Source organism: Xiphophorus maculatus, chromosome 8, assembly GCF_002775205.1.
Source record: "Xiphophorus maculatus strain JP 163 A chromosome 8, X_maculatus-5.0-male, whole genome shotgun sequence".
Classification (NCBI taxonomy): Eukaryota; Metazoa; Chordata; class Actinopteri; order Cyprinodontiformes; family Poeciliidae; genus Xiphophorus; species Xiphophorus maculatus.
The window spans coordinates 5,161,514-5,182,673 of record NC_036450.1 but is presented as its reverse complement, the minus strand read 5'-3'; the positions used below and the strand labels follow the sequence as shown (position 1 = coordinate 5,182,673).

The 21,160-nt window shown below is 38.8% G+C and overlaps 1 protein-coding gene and 1 long non-coding RNA gene across 3 annotated transcripts; both read left to right on the top strand.

Moving 5' to 3' along the window:
- The first annotated feature begins 2,650 nt into the window (after positions 1–2,650).
- LOC111609511 lies at positions 2,651–3,886 on the top strand. 2 transcript variants are annotated; one of them, XR_002753157.1, is made up of 4 exons: positions 2,651–2,733; positions 2,967–3,032; positions 3,549–3,609; positions 3,799–3,886. It is a non-coding gene; the product is annotated as an uncharacterized LOC111609511 (long non-coding RNA). The 2 variants fall into 2 exon arrangements; XR_002753156.1 differs by having other exon boundaries at positions 2,660–3,032.
- Positions 3,887–7,813: 3,927 nt separating this feature from the next.
- Positions 7,814–20,782, top strand: LOC111609491 (NACHT, LRR and PYD domains-containing protein 4-like). The gene is given in 10 exon segments (XM_023338237.1): positions 7,814–7,902; positions 8,037–8,074; positions 8,077–8,155; positions 10,986–11,064; positions 11,220–11,448; positions 11,592–13,383; positions 13,863–14,036; positions 15,873–16,046; positions 20,001–20,047; positions 20,197–20,782. Coding segments are annotated over 10 exon segments (3,231 nt in total). The 3' UTR covers positions 20,727–20,782.
- Positions 20,783–21,160: the final 378 nt, after the last annotated feature.

Below are 21,160 nucleotides of genomic sequence, written 5' to 3'. Positions count from 1 at the left end.
GTTGAACAGATAGTTCAGTCTCTACAATCTATTTCTTGGTGAAACAATTCTGATTGAGTCCTTGGAAACTTTTTCTTCTTCCAGTCCTTTAAATATGGAAGCTGGGATTATTCCAGGATTATTCCAGGAATATTCCAGGATCCTCATGTTTTTCTGTCTGTTTCCAGTCAAAGCTTCACACTGAATATCAGTCTTGCATCCACATCAGCAGAAAGAGGTTTTGAAAGCACTGAAATATCATCAGTAGCAATAATTTCAGCATTTAAAAGCTCAAATCTGACTTCATCTAGTTGAGTATCAAGTCCTTGAATGGGAGGTTTTAGACTCCTGGGTAGTTTGAGCAGTGAATGTAACAAACAGCCATTGATAGAAAAAGCTGCTGTTCCTGTAAATGAAGTCAACATGACAGTTTGATTTGATATGTCAGCCTCCTCTCCATCAGTAGAAGAGGCTACTGATGGATCTGATGATCCAGAGCAGTGCTTGCTTCAGAGTCAATACATTTAATCAGGTGGGATTTTCCACTTCCTGCTCCACCGTTGACATAGAAGTAAAATGGATGAGGGTTCAAAGCACAGAAACACTGAATACACCAGTCTCTTACTGCACAGTTTGGTGTCTCCATTGGTGGATTGATGGGAAAACTGAGAGCATCAATTTACTGGACTGAACTGGAGATTGATAAAACACGGAGTGGAGTTTTCTTCTGTGCATTTTTGTGCCATAAATGGATTGGAAACCAAATCTGGAAAGAGTTTGACTGGAAAGTAAAAATCAGATTTAATAAAACTCCATTAAGGGTTTTATTTCCAGGATTCCAACCACAGATAGATGTTGGAGGAATTTGTGGAATGGTCGGTCATCACACACGTCTTCTGGGACTGACCACAAATAAAGACCTTCTGGGAGGAAATGAAACAGGAGATTGAGGACATTCTAAGGACAGATCTCCCCATGGAGCCTCTTCTATTTCTGCTGGACATAAACACCAAGGATTTACTCACTAAAGATCAATGTTACATATTGTTGCACCTTCTGCTACTAGTAGCAAGAAAGACAATTACACTAAACTGGATTAAATCCTGTTCACCAACTGTTGCTGAGTGGAGAAAAACTGGAACATGACAACATGATGGAGCGTCTGACTGAACAACTAGACATGAAAATAGATCATTAAATATGAAGTTTAGAAAATAAATATTGGATTTGAAAATTAAATGTTTAGTTTGGAAAATACATTTTCACATTTTTTCTCTATGACATGATGAATAAACTAAAATACTGTTCTTTTTTAATTAAGAATAATTAATTAATATATTTTTTACATACCAGTTTTTTAGTGTTTTTCTTTCATTTTTAAAGGTTAATATTTTTTAAATATGTTTTGTACACCAATGTTAAATTTCTAGAAAGTCTAATATTTATTATAAACTAACAGCTGCCATCATAGGTGGGTTTAGTACCCAGATGTGATACTCTAATGACGTATCACATATATATATAACGTATCAATATATTTTTAGAAGACAACAAATGAAGGTTTGAAGAAACCAAACATAAACATTTATCTGTGTATCATGTTTTAGTTTTTATGGATTAAAATGTGTTCTTCATTCAGTTAAGTTACTCGCATTAGGTTGCATATCAACAAAATTTACTCAAGAATATTACATATGGAAAAATAGTCGTAATTTGTTTTTTGTCAAAAGTTACAGAGTAATTGAGTAAATATTTAGTTAGTTAATACCTGCCCTTGGCTGTTTGAGCAATATCACTTTTCCAGTTTGTTAGAGATTTTTTGGTATTATCATTTTATTCTTACTTTAGTTCACATTCAGCCTATAGATCATTGTGATTTTCTGTTTAAAGTGTTCTCTTCCTTACGTGTGTATGGAGGTCACTACTGTCGGTTCAACTTTACGAGAAATAGTTAACACTGAGTTTCTCAGACCTTAAATCCTTTTGCAAGAACACCTCCTAATTTAGTAACTACCTGTGAACAGTCGTATTTTGTTTTATTGACAGTACTGACCGAGATTTGAACCGGGCTCAGACCTTTGATCAGATATCACATCTGGAACTGGGTTGTTAGATGTTTGGGTTAGAAGCTTTACGACCTCTGTTGTTTTTCCTGACTGCCCCCTTGCCTGTTCTTCTTTGACAATAAAAACAGGAGCTGTTGTGAGGGCAGATCAGAACGCTCTGTAGAACTGCTCGGAGGAGAAGTTTGGCAGAGCCTTCCCTTTTGCAAAAGCTCCACGTAAAATTCATATACGTTGTCTGTGGTTCTTTCTTTTATTTAGGTTCGAAAGGAAAATACCTATCACAGTTTCTAATAATTTTTGCAGAATATATATTTGTTATGTGTAAGCCATTGTGACTTGTATAATTAATTGTTAAATCCTACAAAACAGTAACAATAATGTTAAAAAATCTACAGTGATTAATTTCAAACATGCCATTTTTTCTACCAATCATTTGTATATTTCCTGATGTGTAATAACCTTTTTTTAATGTTAGTAGCTATTACCTTGTGTCCTCGCTCTATTTTGAGTGGGAATTAACCATGTCTCGTTTAAACTTATCTGCAAAGTATAAAGATGTTGTTTTTTAATTGTATTAATTTCTTTTTGTTCCTGCAGAATTCCATATATTCAGATGTGGCCTACCCTGGAGAGACACATCTCACTTTCATTGCCTGAACTGTTTTTCAGCCATTGACAGAAGGGACAGGTTTGTTAATCATTTGGTTAACCAGGCAATGACTTTCAATATGGTGTCCAGCTGTGCATCAGCCCAGCCACCTGTCCAGCCAGCAGCTACCAACAGGAAACAGGAAACAGTCATGTAGTCAACACCTGGTTTCCACCTCTTTCCCTTGACCCAGCACTACACCTACCAGTACATATTTTTGCTTTGGATGTCAGATTCACCACAATATATTAATTTTGTGATTTAATTGGAAGCTGCAGGCACAAGATCTGGACTGGGTTCTGATTCCTGTATGGCGTCCTGGACATTGGACACTATGCGTTAGTACAATACTTATTTACATATTTACTGCATTTCTTGACACTTGTCTAATTCATTTATTACTCTGCGGTAGTGTTCATCATCAGTGTGACATATTTTTTCAGATTGTGAAACCTAAGCAAAGTGAGATTTTCTTCCTTGATTCTATCAGTGGCTTCACAGATGAAAACCACATCAAAACATTAAGGTTTTATAGGAATGAGTTTGAAAGTGGCATGTGTTCAGCATGTTGTTCCGTTGTTCCACGGAGGCAAAGGTTCAGCATTAATCTTCATATTTATGTAAGAGTAAATATCCAAATTGAATTTGTGGATAACGTTTTAATGCCTGAAATCCAATAGGACATACATTTTCTAAGCAGTCTTGTTTCTTTTTAAACAAGACATGGGTTAAAGCTGGACCATCAAGAGACCGTTCTGTCTCACATCTGTCTTTCATTCTCATACATGTTTATAATTTTTATGTTGTGAAATATACCCTTGCTAATTTTTAACTTAAAAACTTTGTATCATCAGAGAAGTCTGTCTTCAGATGTCATCTGGACCATGGACAGAATTTGTTGGCAATGATGTTAAGGTGAGATGTTCTGATGGGACACTTGTGGTTCTTTAGAGCTGCAAGATGCTTATTTCCAACCATTCCTGCTTTAAATGTTTATAATCAATACTGTGGGTAAGGCTGTTGTCCTTTACCTCAATCTGATTGTTATAGTAATGACACATTAATTTTCTTCCCCCTTCTTGAATTTTCTCTTAAACACCACAGGGATTGCCTAAACAAGGACTGTCCAACAACTGTTGTCAAGAAAATCCGAGCTCATCCCACTTCCCCATGCTGGAGATTTTAGTTTAACAGTAATAATAAATAAAGTTATCTTTAAAATGAATCACTCAAGTGACATCAAGGCCCAGCAGTAGACTTAAGTGTCAATAAAATAAATCTGGTTGTGTGTGTTGTTTTTGTCTCATGCAAACTTTGCTTTAATTCTACTTTTTTCTATCTAATCATAAGAAATCATAGTCAGTCAGAGAGAGTCATTAAACAGGAAAAGCAGGTTTCCTGGAAAAAGAGGAAGTAAGTTTCCAGCCTGCAGATTCATAAAAATAGCTGAGACTATACCTTATTTTAAAGCATGAAAGTTTTAAAGAATGAAATCTAAACATTTTACATTTTGAGTAATTTGATAAGATTCAAAGTAAAATACTTATATTAATATTGGTTTACTTGTAATAATATTTACACGTACATTTGTGAGAACACTTACAAGAAAAACAAGTAACTGTAACTTGGTATCAAATAATTAGAATCATGGATTATTCTTGGTTTCTTTTCAGAAAAACATCTGTAATAACTCACATTAAGATCATAATAAGAGTAACTAATAAGTTTTGGTTATAAAATTATAAATGAATGCTAAATCAGAGAAGCTAAAGAAAATAAATGTGATATAAATGTGATTTTGACATTGAACTTGAAATGGTGTAAAAAGGTGTAACTGCAATTAAACATCACTGATATGTTGGAGGTAAATGGTAGGTGAAAGGTGAAAGGATAAGGGAAAAAGGGGAACTAACAGGAGAGCAGAGATGATCAACGCCTTATTTAGAGAAAAGGTCGTGCAGGCAAGGGACATAGGAGGTTGAGCAACCCTGAGACATTAGTACAGACATCAGGAAATGTCTGTAAGACAGTGATGGATATGAGATCATCTGTCTAAGCAGACAGCCAATGAAACAAGCCCAGCAACAGTGCTGGCCGGTGCAGGCGCACCAGGGGGGTGGATAAACCCTATAAAAGGTGGGTGCAAAAGAGGAACCTTTAGTTGGATCCTCCGGGCAGCTTCGAGCCAAGAGATGGACAAAGAACTCTGCAGCTGAAGAAGAGCCGGGGCCACAGAGTCGAAGACTGTCCTGCTCATGGAGACCAACCCGTCTGGCCCACAACCTGTGGCTTCACATCGCACTTCTCTCATCAGCTGGGTTCAGACCCCAAAGACAAAGATGAAGACAAAGGCAAAGACAAAGAAGAAGAACTGGTGCCTTTTTTCCTGCCAGCACCAAGTCCTGTGTGACCTCACCATCCATGCGGAGAAGAAGCTCATCAGACCTACAGAGATCCCGGCCTTCGCCGATCAACATCTTCCTCCTGCTGCAACACCTTCTTCATCATCAAGCCAGGTCTGGGGTTCGAAACGCCAAACTCCGTCCGTCTCTCTCAAAGGTTCCCTTTTTTAGTTCTCAGTGTCAGCAGTAGGGAAAGATAGACTAGATGATTGATTTTACTTATTTGATTATTTCTGCTACTGAATTAAGCTGTACTGACCCTTGCAAAACTGCCTTACTAATAAAATATTTAGCATGAATTAAATCTAAAAGATGTTGTGGACATTCAGTTAATGAGTCACCTTAAAGTTCTTTGATGGTTGTAAAATAGCTATGATGTTTGATTCTGGAGAGGAAGAAGTGGAAAATGTTTTTAGGTTGCTGGTAGCCCAAATGTAAAACATCATCCTTGGGACTCGCCCGAGTCACTAAAACCTACCTGGTTCAATAACAAGAGCAAGTTGTAAAATAGAGAACGAGCGACCGTTAACAGGTGTGCTCTGTGAAACTAGTTGGCTGTAGGCTGCTCAGTCTGGCTAATTCACAGGGGGTAGAAGGGTGGGACACCTGGATGTAGGCCGTCAAAAATCAGGTGAATCGTTTCTCGAAACCAGCTTAAACAGAGTTTACTTCAGTTCTGGACAGGGTAAATCCCAGCAGATTTAGAAAACTCAATTAACCCGTTAGAAGGAGAGCTGGTAGCACATCTCCCCTCTCAGAAGAGGAAGTACGAGAGTGAGAGAGTAGAGAAAGGAGGGGGGGAGGTGTTGCACAACAACACTGTGTAATGTTTGTAGTGATGGTAACATCCGCCTCCACCCACCATATTGTTGTATGGTTTGTATAGACGTAATAATCACATTTTTCTCAAAAGTATGCACTACTTTGTTATGGGAGCATCATTTGATTTCAGCGAGGTAAGGAAACAGATGAGAGTCTCTGCTTTCTGTTGGAGATTTCATTAAATGTGAAGCTGTGACGTCCACAGAATGATATGATGACAATACGAAGATGGTGGTCTCTCACTCTCTGGAGAAACTTCCCTGTGAAGCAAGAACAATAATGGTGCACTGTATCACGTCATGTTACACATATGGCAGATTTTTAAAGAAAACCTTCAATATGTCCTTTTAAAACAGGGGCCCCCAAAGTCGGCCCTCGAGGGCCGGCATCCTGCACGTTTTAGTTCTCTCCCTGGTGGAACCAACAACCTTTTCAGCGTGTCAGTTTTCTTCTTAGGCCGTCTAACGAGCCGTCATTGGATCCAGGTGCATTAAATTAGGGAGAATTAAAACATGCAGGATGCCGGCCCTCCAGGACCGACTTTGGGGCCCCTGGTCTGACTGGACAACTAGACATGAAAATAGATAATTAAATATGTAGTTTTAAAAATAAATACTGAATTTGAAAATTGAATGTTTAGTTTGGAAAATACATTTTTAGTTTGCAAAATAAATATTTATTTAGAAGCTAAATATTTAGCTAAATTTTTATTTTCAAAAATTTTGTATTCAAAGTAAATATTTAGTTTGTGAATTAAATATTTAGTTTAGAATGAACGTATGGATGACATGGTGAAAATATTAGTTTGAAAAATGCATTTTCACATTTTTTCTCTATGACATGATGAATAAACTAAAATACTGTTCTTCATTTTTTGTTACTATCAATCATCACTACAGTCATGATCAAAAGTAAGTACACCCTCATTTTTATCAGAACTTCTCTCCTTCCTCATGAAGATTTTATCAACCTGCCTCTGATTTCACCTCAGAGCTTCTACTTCCTGGTTCTGTTGCTCTGAAGGAAAAAACTACAAGCCAGGTGGACTGTGACGTCATCAGTTACGCAACATCCGTCACATTTACTTTCGGTTTCAATTTACCTGTTCAGGTGTGGCTTCAGTCCGTTAGTTGGGTCTCAGTCTGTTGTTTAAATTTTCTTTTTTAACTCTTTGGATCGTTTGAACAAACTGTAAGTTTGATTTGTTTATTTCTTTAATTTTTCATCACTTTAACTTTTTCCTGATTGTTTCTAATCTCTGACGTTTGGAGAAAAGTTTCACTTCTGATTTCAGCTGAAACTTTAATATCTCTGCTGTTTGAAGGCTAATCTACAGGATTATTAGATTATTGATGAACTGGAATCAAACAACATGATGAACAGCTGATGTTTCACTGTTTTCTTCTCCGAACTGATTCATGTTTTTATTTCCTGGTACCGAACTCTAGTCTCCACCATTAACGTCAGCAACAGTTTCTTGTTGCTTCCTTTCAAAATAAAAATATTATTAAAATGGGTTTGATTCAGTCAGATGATTAAATAGTTCATCTTTAATGGAGCGAATAATCCACTTGTAGAAATTAATAATTGTGAACTATAAGACTTGTTCAGGTGGAATCAGTGAATGTAAATGTTGCTCCATGTCTCCATCTAGTGGACTGATAGTAGAAGTGCAGCAGCTGATGGCAGCTTCCTCTGCCTCTCTGCTGTCTGACTGCATTCACCTGACACTGATATGAAGCAGAGAAGAAGAGCCAATCAGAGGAGGAGCAGCTGATCTTTTTCCAGCTCTAATGATGTAAAGGATGATCAGAGTTGATGTGCAGATGAATGATGTGTGTTTCCTCTGCAGGTGAATGTAGAAAGTGTGTGTGAGCTGATGTGAATTCAGCAGCATGGATCAGTGTGAGGACAGAGAGGAGGGAGTCCCTCCCTCTAAAACCACTCTGTGTGGGGAAGATGAGAGCCAGAGCAAAGGTCAGAGGTGAGGTCACCATCTCTAACTGTCCACAGCCCTTTTCACACAGCGTTCACTATATCAGGCCAGAACAGACGTGGTGATGAAGCTGCTGCTGCTCCTCTTTGCTGATTAAGTTTTAATCATCATGTTTCTGTCAGGATCCATCAGAGACTCAAACCAGAACCAGAACCAGAACCAGCTGTGTGTCCATGAAGAGCGACAGGTCAAAGAAAGATATCATTAACTTTAAATCTCCTGGATCTCCACCATCAGAGAGGTGAGCTGTTTCTAACTGCTGTAACTGTTCAGTTTATATATGTTATTATCACCATCCAATATTAATTTAACACATAAACACAAAAGTCAGAAGTGAATTTAATTTCTAGATTGATATTTGGATTGTTCTCTAAATCTAAATTTAATTTATTTTCCAGACAGAGTAATGCTGAAAGAAAAAGGCTTTTATGAATTAATTTTATGATTAAAGTTTCATCTCTGTGGTTCAAACATCATCCAACATAGTGGATTATTAACCATTTCCACAGTTAAGATAAATAAATATCTCATGTGGATATCTTTCAGAACCAGATGGTCTCTAACTGACACCATAAATAAGCAACTGGGTCATTCTCTGAATTCAGTGCATTTTGTGTCTCACAGGTTTATCTCAAATATTTTTCATATAACTCAACCCACATTTTTAAAGAAAAATCAAGTAATGGAAATATCCATGTGTCTTGGTAATATAACATGCAAATATATTTTAAAAATCATGTTTTGAAAGATTTGATGGGTTGTTGAAGCGTAGAGGTCAGCCAAATGAGCATGTCCCCACTGACCAATGTTAATTTTTCACTGAATATAAAACAAATGAAACTAACCAGTAACTGCAACTTATTTGTACCATTTTAAACATTTTAGGTATACTTTAATCTAAATAAAAGAAATATGAGAAAAATATATGAATTATTTATAAAATATCACTTTTTAATCATGTCCCTCCAGTTTTGTTTAACCCTGTAACAGCAGACCAATCCCTCCTTTTTATAAATAATGGTTCAGTCCAATTTCCTCAGCATCCTGGAAGTGACATCACTTAAGTTTTTTCCCGTTCACACTGTAAAGAGATTTAAGTGTTAATATAGTTTCTTACCGATATTTGATTATTTTTTATCCAAACATCGTCATTGTCAAGCTCAACCTTTCAACACCTTTAGGCTTGTAAATGATAATTATTGTTGTTTGGGAAAAAGTAAAGAATGGTCTTTGAAACATATTAATTCTTGTTTTCATCATATCATATGTTGCTCCATAACCTAGCTAATGTGGACTTATGGCAACTTTTAGTAAAAATCTTCAACCCCGTTACAGTCTGGTCAACTGTTACAATGGGTTCAACCGTTACTTGATACATTGTTATGATTTTTTATAATAACAGCAAATATTAGACTAATATTTGTTGGACTGTATGCAAAGTTTAAAGAATGATTCAGAAACATAAAAAAGCCTGATTTAATGTTTATTTTAAAGTATATTTTTATGATTTATGAAAAGAGCTTTTTCATCAAGTTGCCATATTTTACTTATCAGTCTAATTATTATGATTCAAAATCATATAAGATATACATTAATATCAAGGGACAGGTCATCTAAAAGGAACTGGAAGAATTAGTTTAATTATGTTAGAGTTTTATTCATAGAGGAATGAAATTGTCCTGTTATGGGGTTGAATTTAAAGCAACTTAAGTAACAAAGAAATTCTTAATACTGCTTGGGATTTCATGAATAAGGTGGGGAGACATATTTTCCTGGAGGTTTAAAGAGTCTTTCAATAGATGCAGTGATCAAAAACACATTTTTTTGTGGTATATTTTTAAGTAATCTGAGACGCCAAAATGTACCGAATTCAGAGAATCGCCCAATTACTGTTGATGAATAACGGGGACAAAAATGACCCATAATGAACTCACTTTTCAATCAAGACACAGAAACTATCATGTTGACATGACCTTTGACCCACAAACATTTAACTGCATTTTCTTCTGTTTAGCATCAACTTAATTTTTCCAAATGAAACAGACTCATTTATTTAATCAAATATTAATATTAACACAGAAACACAAAGGCAGAAGTACATTTCTGATAAGTTTTTTCTCAACCTACATAAAAGAGAACCACAAACAACATTTATTAGTTTTCAACCAAGCTTTTGCAAAAGGGGGAAGACACAGAAAACTGCTTCTTCTAGCCGCTCATCGTGCGTTCCCACACTCTGCTGCAGCGCTTGTCTTTCTATTAACACAGGGAAGGAGTGAATGGGATGTGGGAGAGTGATCTTAACAGAAAAGGGCTATTCTGATAACAATGATGGAGGATCACAGAAACTACATTCTACACACAGGCAGGTTCACAAGTAAGGAGTATTTCAGTAGAAAGGGAAACAGCTGCAGAAAACATGTTCAAGGTTAAGGGAAAAAGCAAGTTTTGTCTTTCACACAGTTTAACAAATTCCTCCTCTCTGGGGTGAGAACACTAAACCTTTAAATGAAAAACAATTTAGTAAAACTACTAATGTAAGAATGATAACAAAACATAATTGTACCAATTTCATTTCTAGGTTTATATTTGTATTAGTCTCTAAGTCTGATTAAACACAGATTAATGCTGGAAGACAAAGAGGACCCCACATGGACACACACCCACATATCTCAAACCTCCTCCATGTCCACATCACCTCAGATCTAGTCATCAGAACCTGATGGATGTCCCACACTGTCCTGAAGACCTGTGTGGACAGAGCCTTCACTTCCACTGTCCCCAAGCTCTGGGAAACTGTCTCCACCAGCATCAGATCTAACGACAGTTTGGACTGTTTGAAGTCCAAGTTCAGCATCAACCTTTTAAAATGTCTTCTAGGTGATTTTGGTGTTACTGCTCTTCATCTTTGTAGTTCATCTTCCTCTTTTTAACTTCACTCCATTTTGTTCATATGATGCTCTGTTTTTCTGCTTCAAGTACATTTAATGTGAAAGTCTTGGTGATTTCATTTCTGAATATTGCTGGATGAATATTTCTTGACTTCCTAATTGTTCCTGGTTCCTCCACAGAGTGGACCAGCAGAGCTCAGAGGTTCCCAGTGTTTCATCTGCCCAGCAGCATCAAACACAGCTGGACTCCATATTTATGGTCTGTACATGAACAACAACTTTTCCAAGCGTTCTGTTCACAGTCATCTCCATGCTGCACTTTGTAGACCAGAGGAGTGTCAGTCTGTCAAACATCCATCTGATGTTTGGTTCCTTGATTTCAGTCTGATGTTTCCTTCATCTATTCTATTCCAGACGCTGGAGGACAACATCGTCACTTTTCTGAAGAATGAGCTGAAGAAGATCCATAAGATTCTGAGTCCAAATGACCCAGAATGCACAGAGAGTCAGAGAGATGATGATGAGGTGTTGGAAGGTGAGGATGAAGAGCAGAGGAGGAGCAGCAGAGAGGCAGTGATGAAGATCACACTGAATTTCATGCGGAGGATGAAGCAGAAGCAGCTGGCTGACTGTCTGGAGAGAAGTAAGAGGATTTCTACAAAGGTTTAACCTGATGGATAAATCACACATTTACTGAAATTTGAAGAGATGGAATCACATTTATGCAAAACATCTTCAGAATAAAATTTTATTTAGTTCTTGATTTTATTTTTTGTCTTATTTTAGAACGTCTTGCTGCAGTTTGTCAACATCAACTTAAATCTGGTCTGAAGAAGAAGTTCCAGTCTGTGTTTGAGGGGATTGCTAAAGCAGGAAGTCCAACCCTTCTGAACCAGATCTACACAGAGCTCTACATCACAGAGGGAGGGACTGGAGAGGTCAATGATGAACATGAGGTCAGACAGATTGAAACAGCATCCAGGAAACCACACAGACCAGAAACAACAGTCAGACAAGAAGACATCTTTAAAGTCCAACCTGGAAGAGATCAACCAATCAGAACAGTGATGACAAAGGGAGTGGCTGGCATTGGGAAAACAGTCCTAACACAGAAGTTCACTCTGGACTGGGCTGAAGACAAAGCCCACCAGAACATCCAGTTCATATTTCCATTCACGTTCAGAGAGCTGAATGTGCTGAAGGAGAAAAAGTTCAGCTTGGTGGAACTTGTTCATCATTTCTTTAGTGAAACCAAAGAAATCTGCAGCTTTGAACACTTCCAGGTTCTGTTCATCTTTGATGGTCTGGATGAGAGTCGACTTCCTCTGGACTTCCACAACAAGGAGATCCTGACTGATGCTACAGAGTCCACCTCAGTGGACGTTCTGCTGACACACCTCATCAGGGGGAAACTGCTTCCCTCTGCTCTCCTCTGGATAACCACACGACCTGCAGCAGCCAATCAGATCCCTCTTCAGTGTGTTGGCATGGTAACAGAGGTTAGAGGGTTCAATGACCCACAGAAGGAGGAGTACTTCAGGAAGAGATTCAGAGATGAGCAGCAGGCCAACAGGATCATCTCCCACATGAAGACATCACGAAGCCTCCACATCATGTGCCACATCCCAGTCTTCTGCTGGATCACTGCTACAGTTCTGGAGGATGTGTTGGAGACCAGAGAGGGAGGAGAGCTGCCCAGAACCCTGACTGAGATGTACATCCACTTCCTGGTGGTTCAGACCAAAGTGAAGAAGGTCAAGTATGATGGAGGAGCTGAAACAGATCCACACTGGAGTCCAGAGAGCAGGAAGATGATTGAGTCTCTGGGAAAACTGGCTTTTGATGAGCTGCAGAAAGGAAACCTGATCTTCTATGAATCCGACCTGACAGAGTGTGGCATCGATATCAGAGCAGCCTCAGTGTACTCAGGAGTGTTCACACAGATCTTTAAAGAGGAGAGAGGTCTGTACCAGGACAAGGTGTTCTGCTTTGTCCATCTGAGTGTTCAGGAGTTTCTGGCTGCTGTTCATGCTCATCTGACCTTCATCAACTCTGGTGTCAACCTGATGGAAGAAACACAAACACCTAAGAAGTTTTTATTATTTTATAAACCTAAAATAATTTCTCTCCATCAGAGAGCTGTTGACCAGGCCTTACAGAGTCCAAATGGACACCTGGACTTGTTCCTCCGCTTCCTCCTCGGACTTTCACTGCAGACCAATCAGAGACTCCTGCAAGGTCTGCTCACAAAGACAAGAAGTAGCTCACAGACTAATCAGGAAACAGTTCAGTTCATCAAGGAGAAGATCAATGAAAATGTGTCTGCAGAGAAAAGCATCAATCTGTTCAACTGTCTGAATGAACTGAATGATAGTTCTCTAGTGGAGGAGATCCAACAGTCTCTGAGTTCAGGAAGTCTCTCCACAGATAAACTGTCTCCTGCTCAGTGGTCAGCTCTGATCTTCATCTTACTGTCATCAGGAAAAGATCTGGATGTGTTTGACCTGAAGAAATACTCTACCTCAGAGGAGGTTCTTCTGAGGCTGCTGCCAGTGGTTAAAGCCTCCAACAAAGCTCTGTAAGGACGCAGATTGTTACTGTATTTATTGTTGATCAAGTGAAAACTTTTAATGATGTGCTAAATATTGATTCATGTTGTTTTAGTTTATTTATTGATGCATTGTCTCCCAGATGTCGCCCACAGGGATACATCGTGGAGAATCTCTATTAATATGTAACATCATCACCATAACAACACCATCATCATTATGCATTATTAAAGAAGCAAAACTCTTTCTGCTAAAACTGAGACTGGATGAATTTAGTTTTATTGTGGAATTCAAAAGTTTTGCTGCCAGCCTCCTTGTTCTTTTTAGATCAGTCCTTTAAAGATGGCGACCAAACTATTGACCAAACCAATTCACAACAAAAGGCAACATAAATATGTGCAAAATAAGATAGTTCCTTCAATCTTTCAAAAAAGAACATGAATGACTGGAAAATAAAATGTTATTTTATGAATTGTTTAATAACAGATTTTTCTCTCTGTCTCCTCAGACTGAGTGACTGTAACCTCTCAGAGAGAAGCTGTGAAGCTCTGTCCTCAGTTCTCAGCTCCCAGTCCTCCAGTCTCAGAGAACTGGACCTGAGTAACAACAACCTGCAGGATTCAGGAGTGAAGCTTCTCTCTGCTGGACTGAAGAGTCCGAACTGCAACCTGGAAACTCTCAGGTAAAATTTTCTCGATGCTAGTTATTTCTATCCACTAGCTGCTAGCAGAGATTGAACAAAGTATCTGACCACCCAACCAAATGATCGTAATCAGGTGTTCCAATAACTTCCATGGCCACAGGTGTATGAAAGCAAGCACCTAGGCATGTAGACTGTTTTTACAAACATTTGTGAAAGAATGTGTTGCTCTCAGGAACTCAGTGAATTCAAGAGTGGAACTGTGATAGGATGTGCAACAAATGGGTTTTTTCATGTCCTGGACAACTGAGAACCTATAAATATGTAGAAATTGAATTTTTGGGAAGTATCATAACTTAAACTTAAGGCTGAGCACCAGAGTTTTCTAGAAAAATATTCAGAATTTATTTTGTGGTTTTAAAGGCTCCACATTGAAGATGATAATAAATAAAGACATACTTTATTTTGTGTTACTATCAGCTTCAATAGCCCCTCTGCTCTCGGCTCACATACGGAGCTGTTGGCTAGTGGTAACACTCAGCCACTCCAGTTTCAAACTCTTCTTTTTAAAGTAAGAGTTAGAGTTAAACATAATTGGAATATTAGCAACATTCGACAGAAAAAGGAGCTAAGTCTATGAAAGCAATGTAGCCAGTTTTGCTACTTTTGATTTAAGGCATAATAATGCAGTTTATCATGATTCAGCTGAAGTAATGAAATGAACAAACTGCGGTCTGATTTTTATTAGTGTGTTTCTTCCTCTTAAGCAGTGAAAGTAAATAAAATGTGTTACATGTCTTTTGCTTTAAGTATTTACTTACTGGAGGTTTTTTTTTGTTTGTGCTGCAGAGCCACAGCTAACAGCTAGCTCCTCACTTCAGCGGCTCTAACGGAGCCTGTGCCATTCAGCTGCTGTTGCTCCTCCTACACTTTGGACTGAACCATTGTTCTAAGAATGGTGGGGGGGTTCCTTAAAATTAATTCTTGTTCTTTTCTTAGATGAATGGCAGATTTACTTTGTTCTTTGTTTATGTTACATTTTATATTTATATTGTTTAAATACAAAGGTTTCTTTCATGATTTATTTGGGGGGACAATTCCAAGATTGCGAGGGTCCGGACCCCCCGACCCACCTGGGATTTACGCCCATGTCCATACAGGTCAGCCTGTGTCCAGTTTGAGTGAAAAGAGGTGCAGGTGATCCAGGCTTCAGAGATCAAGCAGTGGCAGCACGAGGCAACATGTAGAGGCACCAGCTGTGTGATTGGTCCACTCTCCTGGTTTTAAATGCATCAACTATAAACCTATCTATAGAAATAAATCTGCTCCACCAGGCCAGTGAAACGCTCAGAGCAACAAAGACTCTTGCAATCCAGCTTTGTAAGAAAAAAGAGCATTATTGCAGATCCTTCCTCCCAGGAGTTGTTAGACTTTCTAACCAGAACTGCTTCCAAAAAACTCTTACATATGATTATAAACTACTCTACTCAGCTGCGCATTTTTTAAAACTGATTATGTTTTTATTAAATGTACAACATTATTATCCCTCTATTGTAAATGTGTCCTTACTCTACAGCATCCTGTTATTTTTTATTTTTACCTTTTCTTCAATGTTTTATTTTTCCATTTACCTTAAACTTGTTGCTGGTAAACCTGAACTCCCTGCTGTGGAAAAATGAAGGATGTTTCTATTCTGATCCGTTCTGTAAGTGACAAATGTTGATTTTTATTACTCATTTAACGGAATTAGAGTTTTATTACTGTTTCTTTTTAGTGACAATTTAATTTATTGAATTTTTTCTTCTTTTAAAAATGTCCAGTCCAGACCTTGGGTTCTACCTCAGTGTTCTCATCATGTGATGAATTGTGTGTCTGCAGCTTATCAGGCTGTTTGGTCTCAGAGGAAGGCTGTGCTTCTCTGGCCTCAGCTCTGACCTCCAACCCCTCCCATCTGAAAGAGTTGGACCTGAGCTACAATCATCCAGGAGACTCAGGAGTGAAGCTGCTGTCGGCTGGACTGAAGGATCCACACTGGAGACTGGAAGCTCTCAGGTATGGAGGAACCTGCTGCAGGAGCAGAGAAGGTCTGATAGAGGAGGAAGAGGGAGAAATGTCTTCAGTCAGTCTGCTGGGAAACATTTAGTTTGAAGCTGAATGTTTAATTTGATAATTAAATATTTAGACGCCTCATCTGGAGGCAGAGATCATTACCCAGTTTTCTGGAACATTCTCCAGACTAAGAACGGCTCACAAGGAAAATTAAAGAGTGGGATGGGTTTAATAGTTTAATAGGGACTCTGACTAAATTAATAAAAGAAGTTCAGTTAGATTTCCATGATGATCTACTGATGGCAGAAAGGACTTTAAAACAATATTTGATGGAGCTCCAGACCAATCAGCCCCAAGAAGCAAAGATGAGAAGAAAAGTAACTCCATGTTGGTCAGATGGATGTTTAAAAGTTATGGGAGAGAAAAATAAAGAACTTTACATTTTAAACAAAATTCACAACTTTCAGGATTTAATAAAATATAAATTACTTAAAAAGTGAAGAAAACTATTCATGAGGCAAAGAAAGAAAGTGAGAATTTTAACAGTTTCATCCATTTAGTAGTTTGATCTCCACCAGGGGGCGACATCTGGAAACTGATCCAAAGAATGAAAGGAATCAGGAGAGAATGGAAATCCCTTGTTTTCCAGAGGAAATGAAGAATTGCAGTGAATGATGGTGAAAAAGTAGAATTGTGCTCTGTTGACTGTGGTAGAAATGAAAAACAATAATAAGACCTTTTAGACAGATCCAAGAAAAGACTAATGTGTTTAGGTTTTCAGTAGTTGGGAAAGCTTTTGGGATTGTTCAATAAAGTTTGGGAAAAATTCCCAACGTCTTGGAAAAAGGCAGAGACCCTTCATGTTGGAAAACCAGGGAAATATCCATCCGACCAATCAGATTCCAGATCCACAGCTCTGACGTCACATTTAGGATAAATAATGGAATCGTAATAAGAGAAAGAAAAACATTTTATTGATAAAGTAGAGGGATGATATCAGCCCATCAGATGGTTTAGAAGAGGGAGAGGAAGCATCATGGGACTGCAGAGGTCCTTCACCTGATCCTGGTTGTTGGGACAAGAACTTTGTTACTGAACTTAAGGACATTTTTCATGTTTCTGTACGTAAGTAGATTTAATGGTGGGAACTTTTACTCCACTACATTTTACAGTATCTGTACTTTCTACTTCACTACATTTCTATAAAATGTTGCTTTACAAGTTACATCCAAGTCGCTTTGCGCTTTTTGATTTGTTGGTTAGTTTGAAAGTAATCAATGATTCTGGTGCCGCCTTTGCCTCCCTGATATCATGAACTGCTAGCTTTCAAAAATTCACCATCAAATCTGAAAAACATATGGAGGAAAGTTAAGCTGCTAAACGCTGTCTGAGTTTTGGATGTTAAACTGATTTAGGTTAGAGAAGTTTAATGTAATCTGACCAAGCTTCTAGTTTAAATCGACTGCAATAAATAAAACAATTAAATAGTTGTAAGCAGCTGAACTGGCAGTAACATTGATTACTGCGGTCGGGGCGCATGGAGCGCAGCGTCTCCTGCCATGAATGTCCCAGTAACGTTAAACTCCTCCACATCCTGGTTACTGAATTAATGTGAATAATCTCCATCTCATATTTACATTTACAGTCATATTCAATAAATTAGAATATTGGTTCCCATGAGGCTCGTTTGTCAGGTTTTAAACAACTTCAGCAGATATTAACCCTCTATGGCATGGCGTTGCCCTCAGGCAACAAACCACATAGCTGTACCTCACATTGCTCCTTTATTTTATTTTTTGGGGGGCATGATTTTTGACATATTTTTGTCCAAAAAATAGTTCTTTTATGAATATAGTTTTTGTTTGATTTGTATTTCATTTCTCATAATCAGTGTAGACAATCTTGGTGTTCTAGACCAATGTTACCCTGAGGCAACAAACCCAAATCTGGTTCCAGGAGGTGTCAGAGTCCGATTTTATGATTGACATGTAATTAGGGACCACCAAGCTCCCAAAGAATGCAGGAAAATATTTCTTCCCCACAAAAATAAAAAGTCATGCCATAGAGGGTTAAACATATTTTTCATGCTTTCTTACTTTTACTCAAAGTAAAAATGTTAATGTGGTTCTTTTACTAGAGAACATTTTTGTCTGTTTATTTGTACTTTTACTTCAGTACATTGTTTGAGTTCTTTCTCCACCTCTGGTGAACAGCCAGTAGGTGGCGCTAGAGTCAGGAGGAGGCAGCCTGGAGAAAAGGCTGTTCCTCCCTGATCTGTTTCCAAGCAGTCAGAGTGTAGAAGTTGAGAGCTGGAGAAGTTTCCTCCTGTTGCTGCAGCAGCAGAGATGTTCTGCTTCATGGACTAAATCAGGTTGGAAAGAGGAGAGATCTTTACTGAGCTGCTGGATAAAAGCTTCTGAAACATTTCAACTCTTTCTGGAAACTAATGAGACATAAAAACAATGGATGTTTTTACCATCCAGACCTTTAGAACCAGTTCAGGTCAATAATTCAGTTGTTTCTGTGGAAGATGAACAGATTTGATGTGAAATGATGAAATTCTTCATTTCTATCTGATGTTCCAGCAGATCTGTAGAAAATGGAGCTGCAGCTCTCAGATATTTCAGTCGTCATGTTTTCTATCAATGAATCCACTGATTAAAGCAGGAATCTCATCTCCATGTTCTCCTCCAGAGGTTCCCAAGGTTTGTTCCTGGAAGCTGCTGCTGGTTCCTCCAATCCAGGCTCCGCCCCCTTTAGAGGAAATCTGTCCATATATGGCGCTAAGAGTCACCTTGATGCTGCAAAGCTTTGTTCAGGGATAAGATGTCAGGATGTTAGTGTCAGTCTGTTCCAGGCTTTAGTTGTTCTCCTCATGAGGAGCTGAAGTCTCTGACAGGAACGTAGAGCTGAACAGGAGAAGAACTTGAAGCTTCTTCTTGGCCTCTGATTGCAACAGCAGGACAATCCAACATTTTAGTCTGACTTCATCTGGAAATATTTCCTTGACCCTGAATCAGTTTGAAGGCAGGCCAGCTCCTCATCAGAGCTGAGATCTTCTCTGTCCTCCATGCTGGAAATGTAGAAGCAGCTCCTGATCAGTGACATCAGAGCGTGACATCATCAGTAGAGTGATGATGTCATTTCCCTCTCAGAGCAGCTTGGAAATCTGAGAGGAAAGATACAAACAAAGACTCTCTGGACTGTTGGATCTGCTGGTTCTGGTTCCAGATGCTCCTTGGACACTTTCACAAGCCATTACTGCAGCTGCTGGATTAAGGATGCTGCTTCTTCTTCTTGGTCTCATTGTAAATGTGTGCAGCAGCGCCACCTGGTGGTGTTGGTTGGTAGAGGAAGTGCTGAAAGGTTGGAGGTGTTTGTCAGAGGTGTGTGATGATGGAAGCCTCTCCCTGGTGTGTGAGTCTGAGCTCAGAGATCAAATCTTTGATTCTTGTTGAACTCTTTGTTGAATGTGATGCAGCTTCTCCTTTTTAATGTTTGTATTTCTGGATATTACAGTGAGGCCACAGCAGGTTTTCAGCAGCAGGGCTGTTTAGTGTTTCATTCCTTCATCTGTGGGTGGGAGTGTGGATGGAACAGGTATCCAGGTGTTGTGTCAGAGTTTAGATTGATTGTATTTTAATGCTGATTATTAAATCAGGTTGAGCTTCCAGAAATGTTTCCTTAGTTTCCTGATGTCCTTTTAGGCTTCAGTGAGTTTCTTCAGGTTGTTACTGAGGGATTTCCTTTCTCCTCTCTGTTGGAGCTTTTCCTGTGTTTGGAGAAATGAGTTGTGCTGCAGCAGCACCAACTGTCCTTCCTACATCCACTGCAGGTTGCAATCCAAATGTTGGACTGTCCCTGTCTCAGTGGAGGACAATGTGTGTCTGAGAGACATGTAATGTCCATGTTTGCTGCTGAAAGAGACTGATGGTCTGACCCCCCTCCTCCTTTCAGGGTGGAGCCTGCTGGAGTCCCATTCTTGACACCAGGTCTGAGGAAGTGTAAGTGTGTTTTTCATCTGAATCATGACAACAAAGCAGCTCACATTCAACCATCTTCAAACTGTCACATCACTCATTCAGGAGTCATCATCAAAGTGTCAATAAATGATCAATAACTGCAGCTGGATTGTGTTTGTTCTCTCCATCAGATTCCTGTCAACTCACCATCGACACAAACACAGTGAGCAGAAAACTCAAACTGTCTGAAGACAACAGGAAGGTGACACGTGTGGAGGAGCTTCAGTCATATCCTGATCATCCAGACAGATTTGATTTTCCTCAGCTGCTGTGTAGAACTGGTCTGACTGGTCGCTGTTACTGGGAGGTCGAGTGGAGAGGAGGAGTTTATATATCAGTGAGTTACAGAAGAATCAGGAGGAAAGGAGACTGTAGAGACTGTTTGTTTGGAAGAAATGATCATTCCTGGAGTCTGAGATGCTCTGATGTTAAGGGTTACTCTGTCTGGCACAATAACAGAGAAACTCGTCTCTCCTCCTCCTCTGTCTCTAACAGAGTAGCAGTGTATGTGGACTGTCCTGCTGGCATTCTGTCCTTCTACAGAGTTTCCTCTGACTCACTGATCCTCCTCCACACCTTCAACACCACATTCACTGAACCTCTGATTCCTGGATTTGGGTTCTGGTGGCCCAGTTCTGGTTCCTCAGTGTTTCTGTGCTGAGTTGAGTCTAAAGAGTCTAAAGATTTTCCTCCTGTCAGAGAAACTCTCTCACTGTTGAACAGATAGTTCAGTCTCTACAATCTATTTCTTGGTGAAACAATTCTGATTGAGTCCTTGGAAACTTTTTCTTCGTTTGCATTTGGTTCATTTGCTGCTCATTCTGTTCTTTTCCTGGTCAAATTTAAATATTTGCATTAAAAAAATTTTTTCATCAACTCTGCCTTTCAGAAAGTCCTGATTTAAAGTAAAACATTCCCATCCCATGAAGGTCAGAGGTCAATGCTTTGAAGCCTAAAGTGGGAAAATCTTCATATTTTCTGTTTCATTCAGAACTTCTACCTGAAACTCAGAATCTGCAGAACATTTTTCTCTTTAGAGGAAAAATCCCAGGAACTGGAAGATCAGAGCAGAATGAAAACTGGAGATCAGTGTTG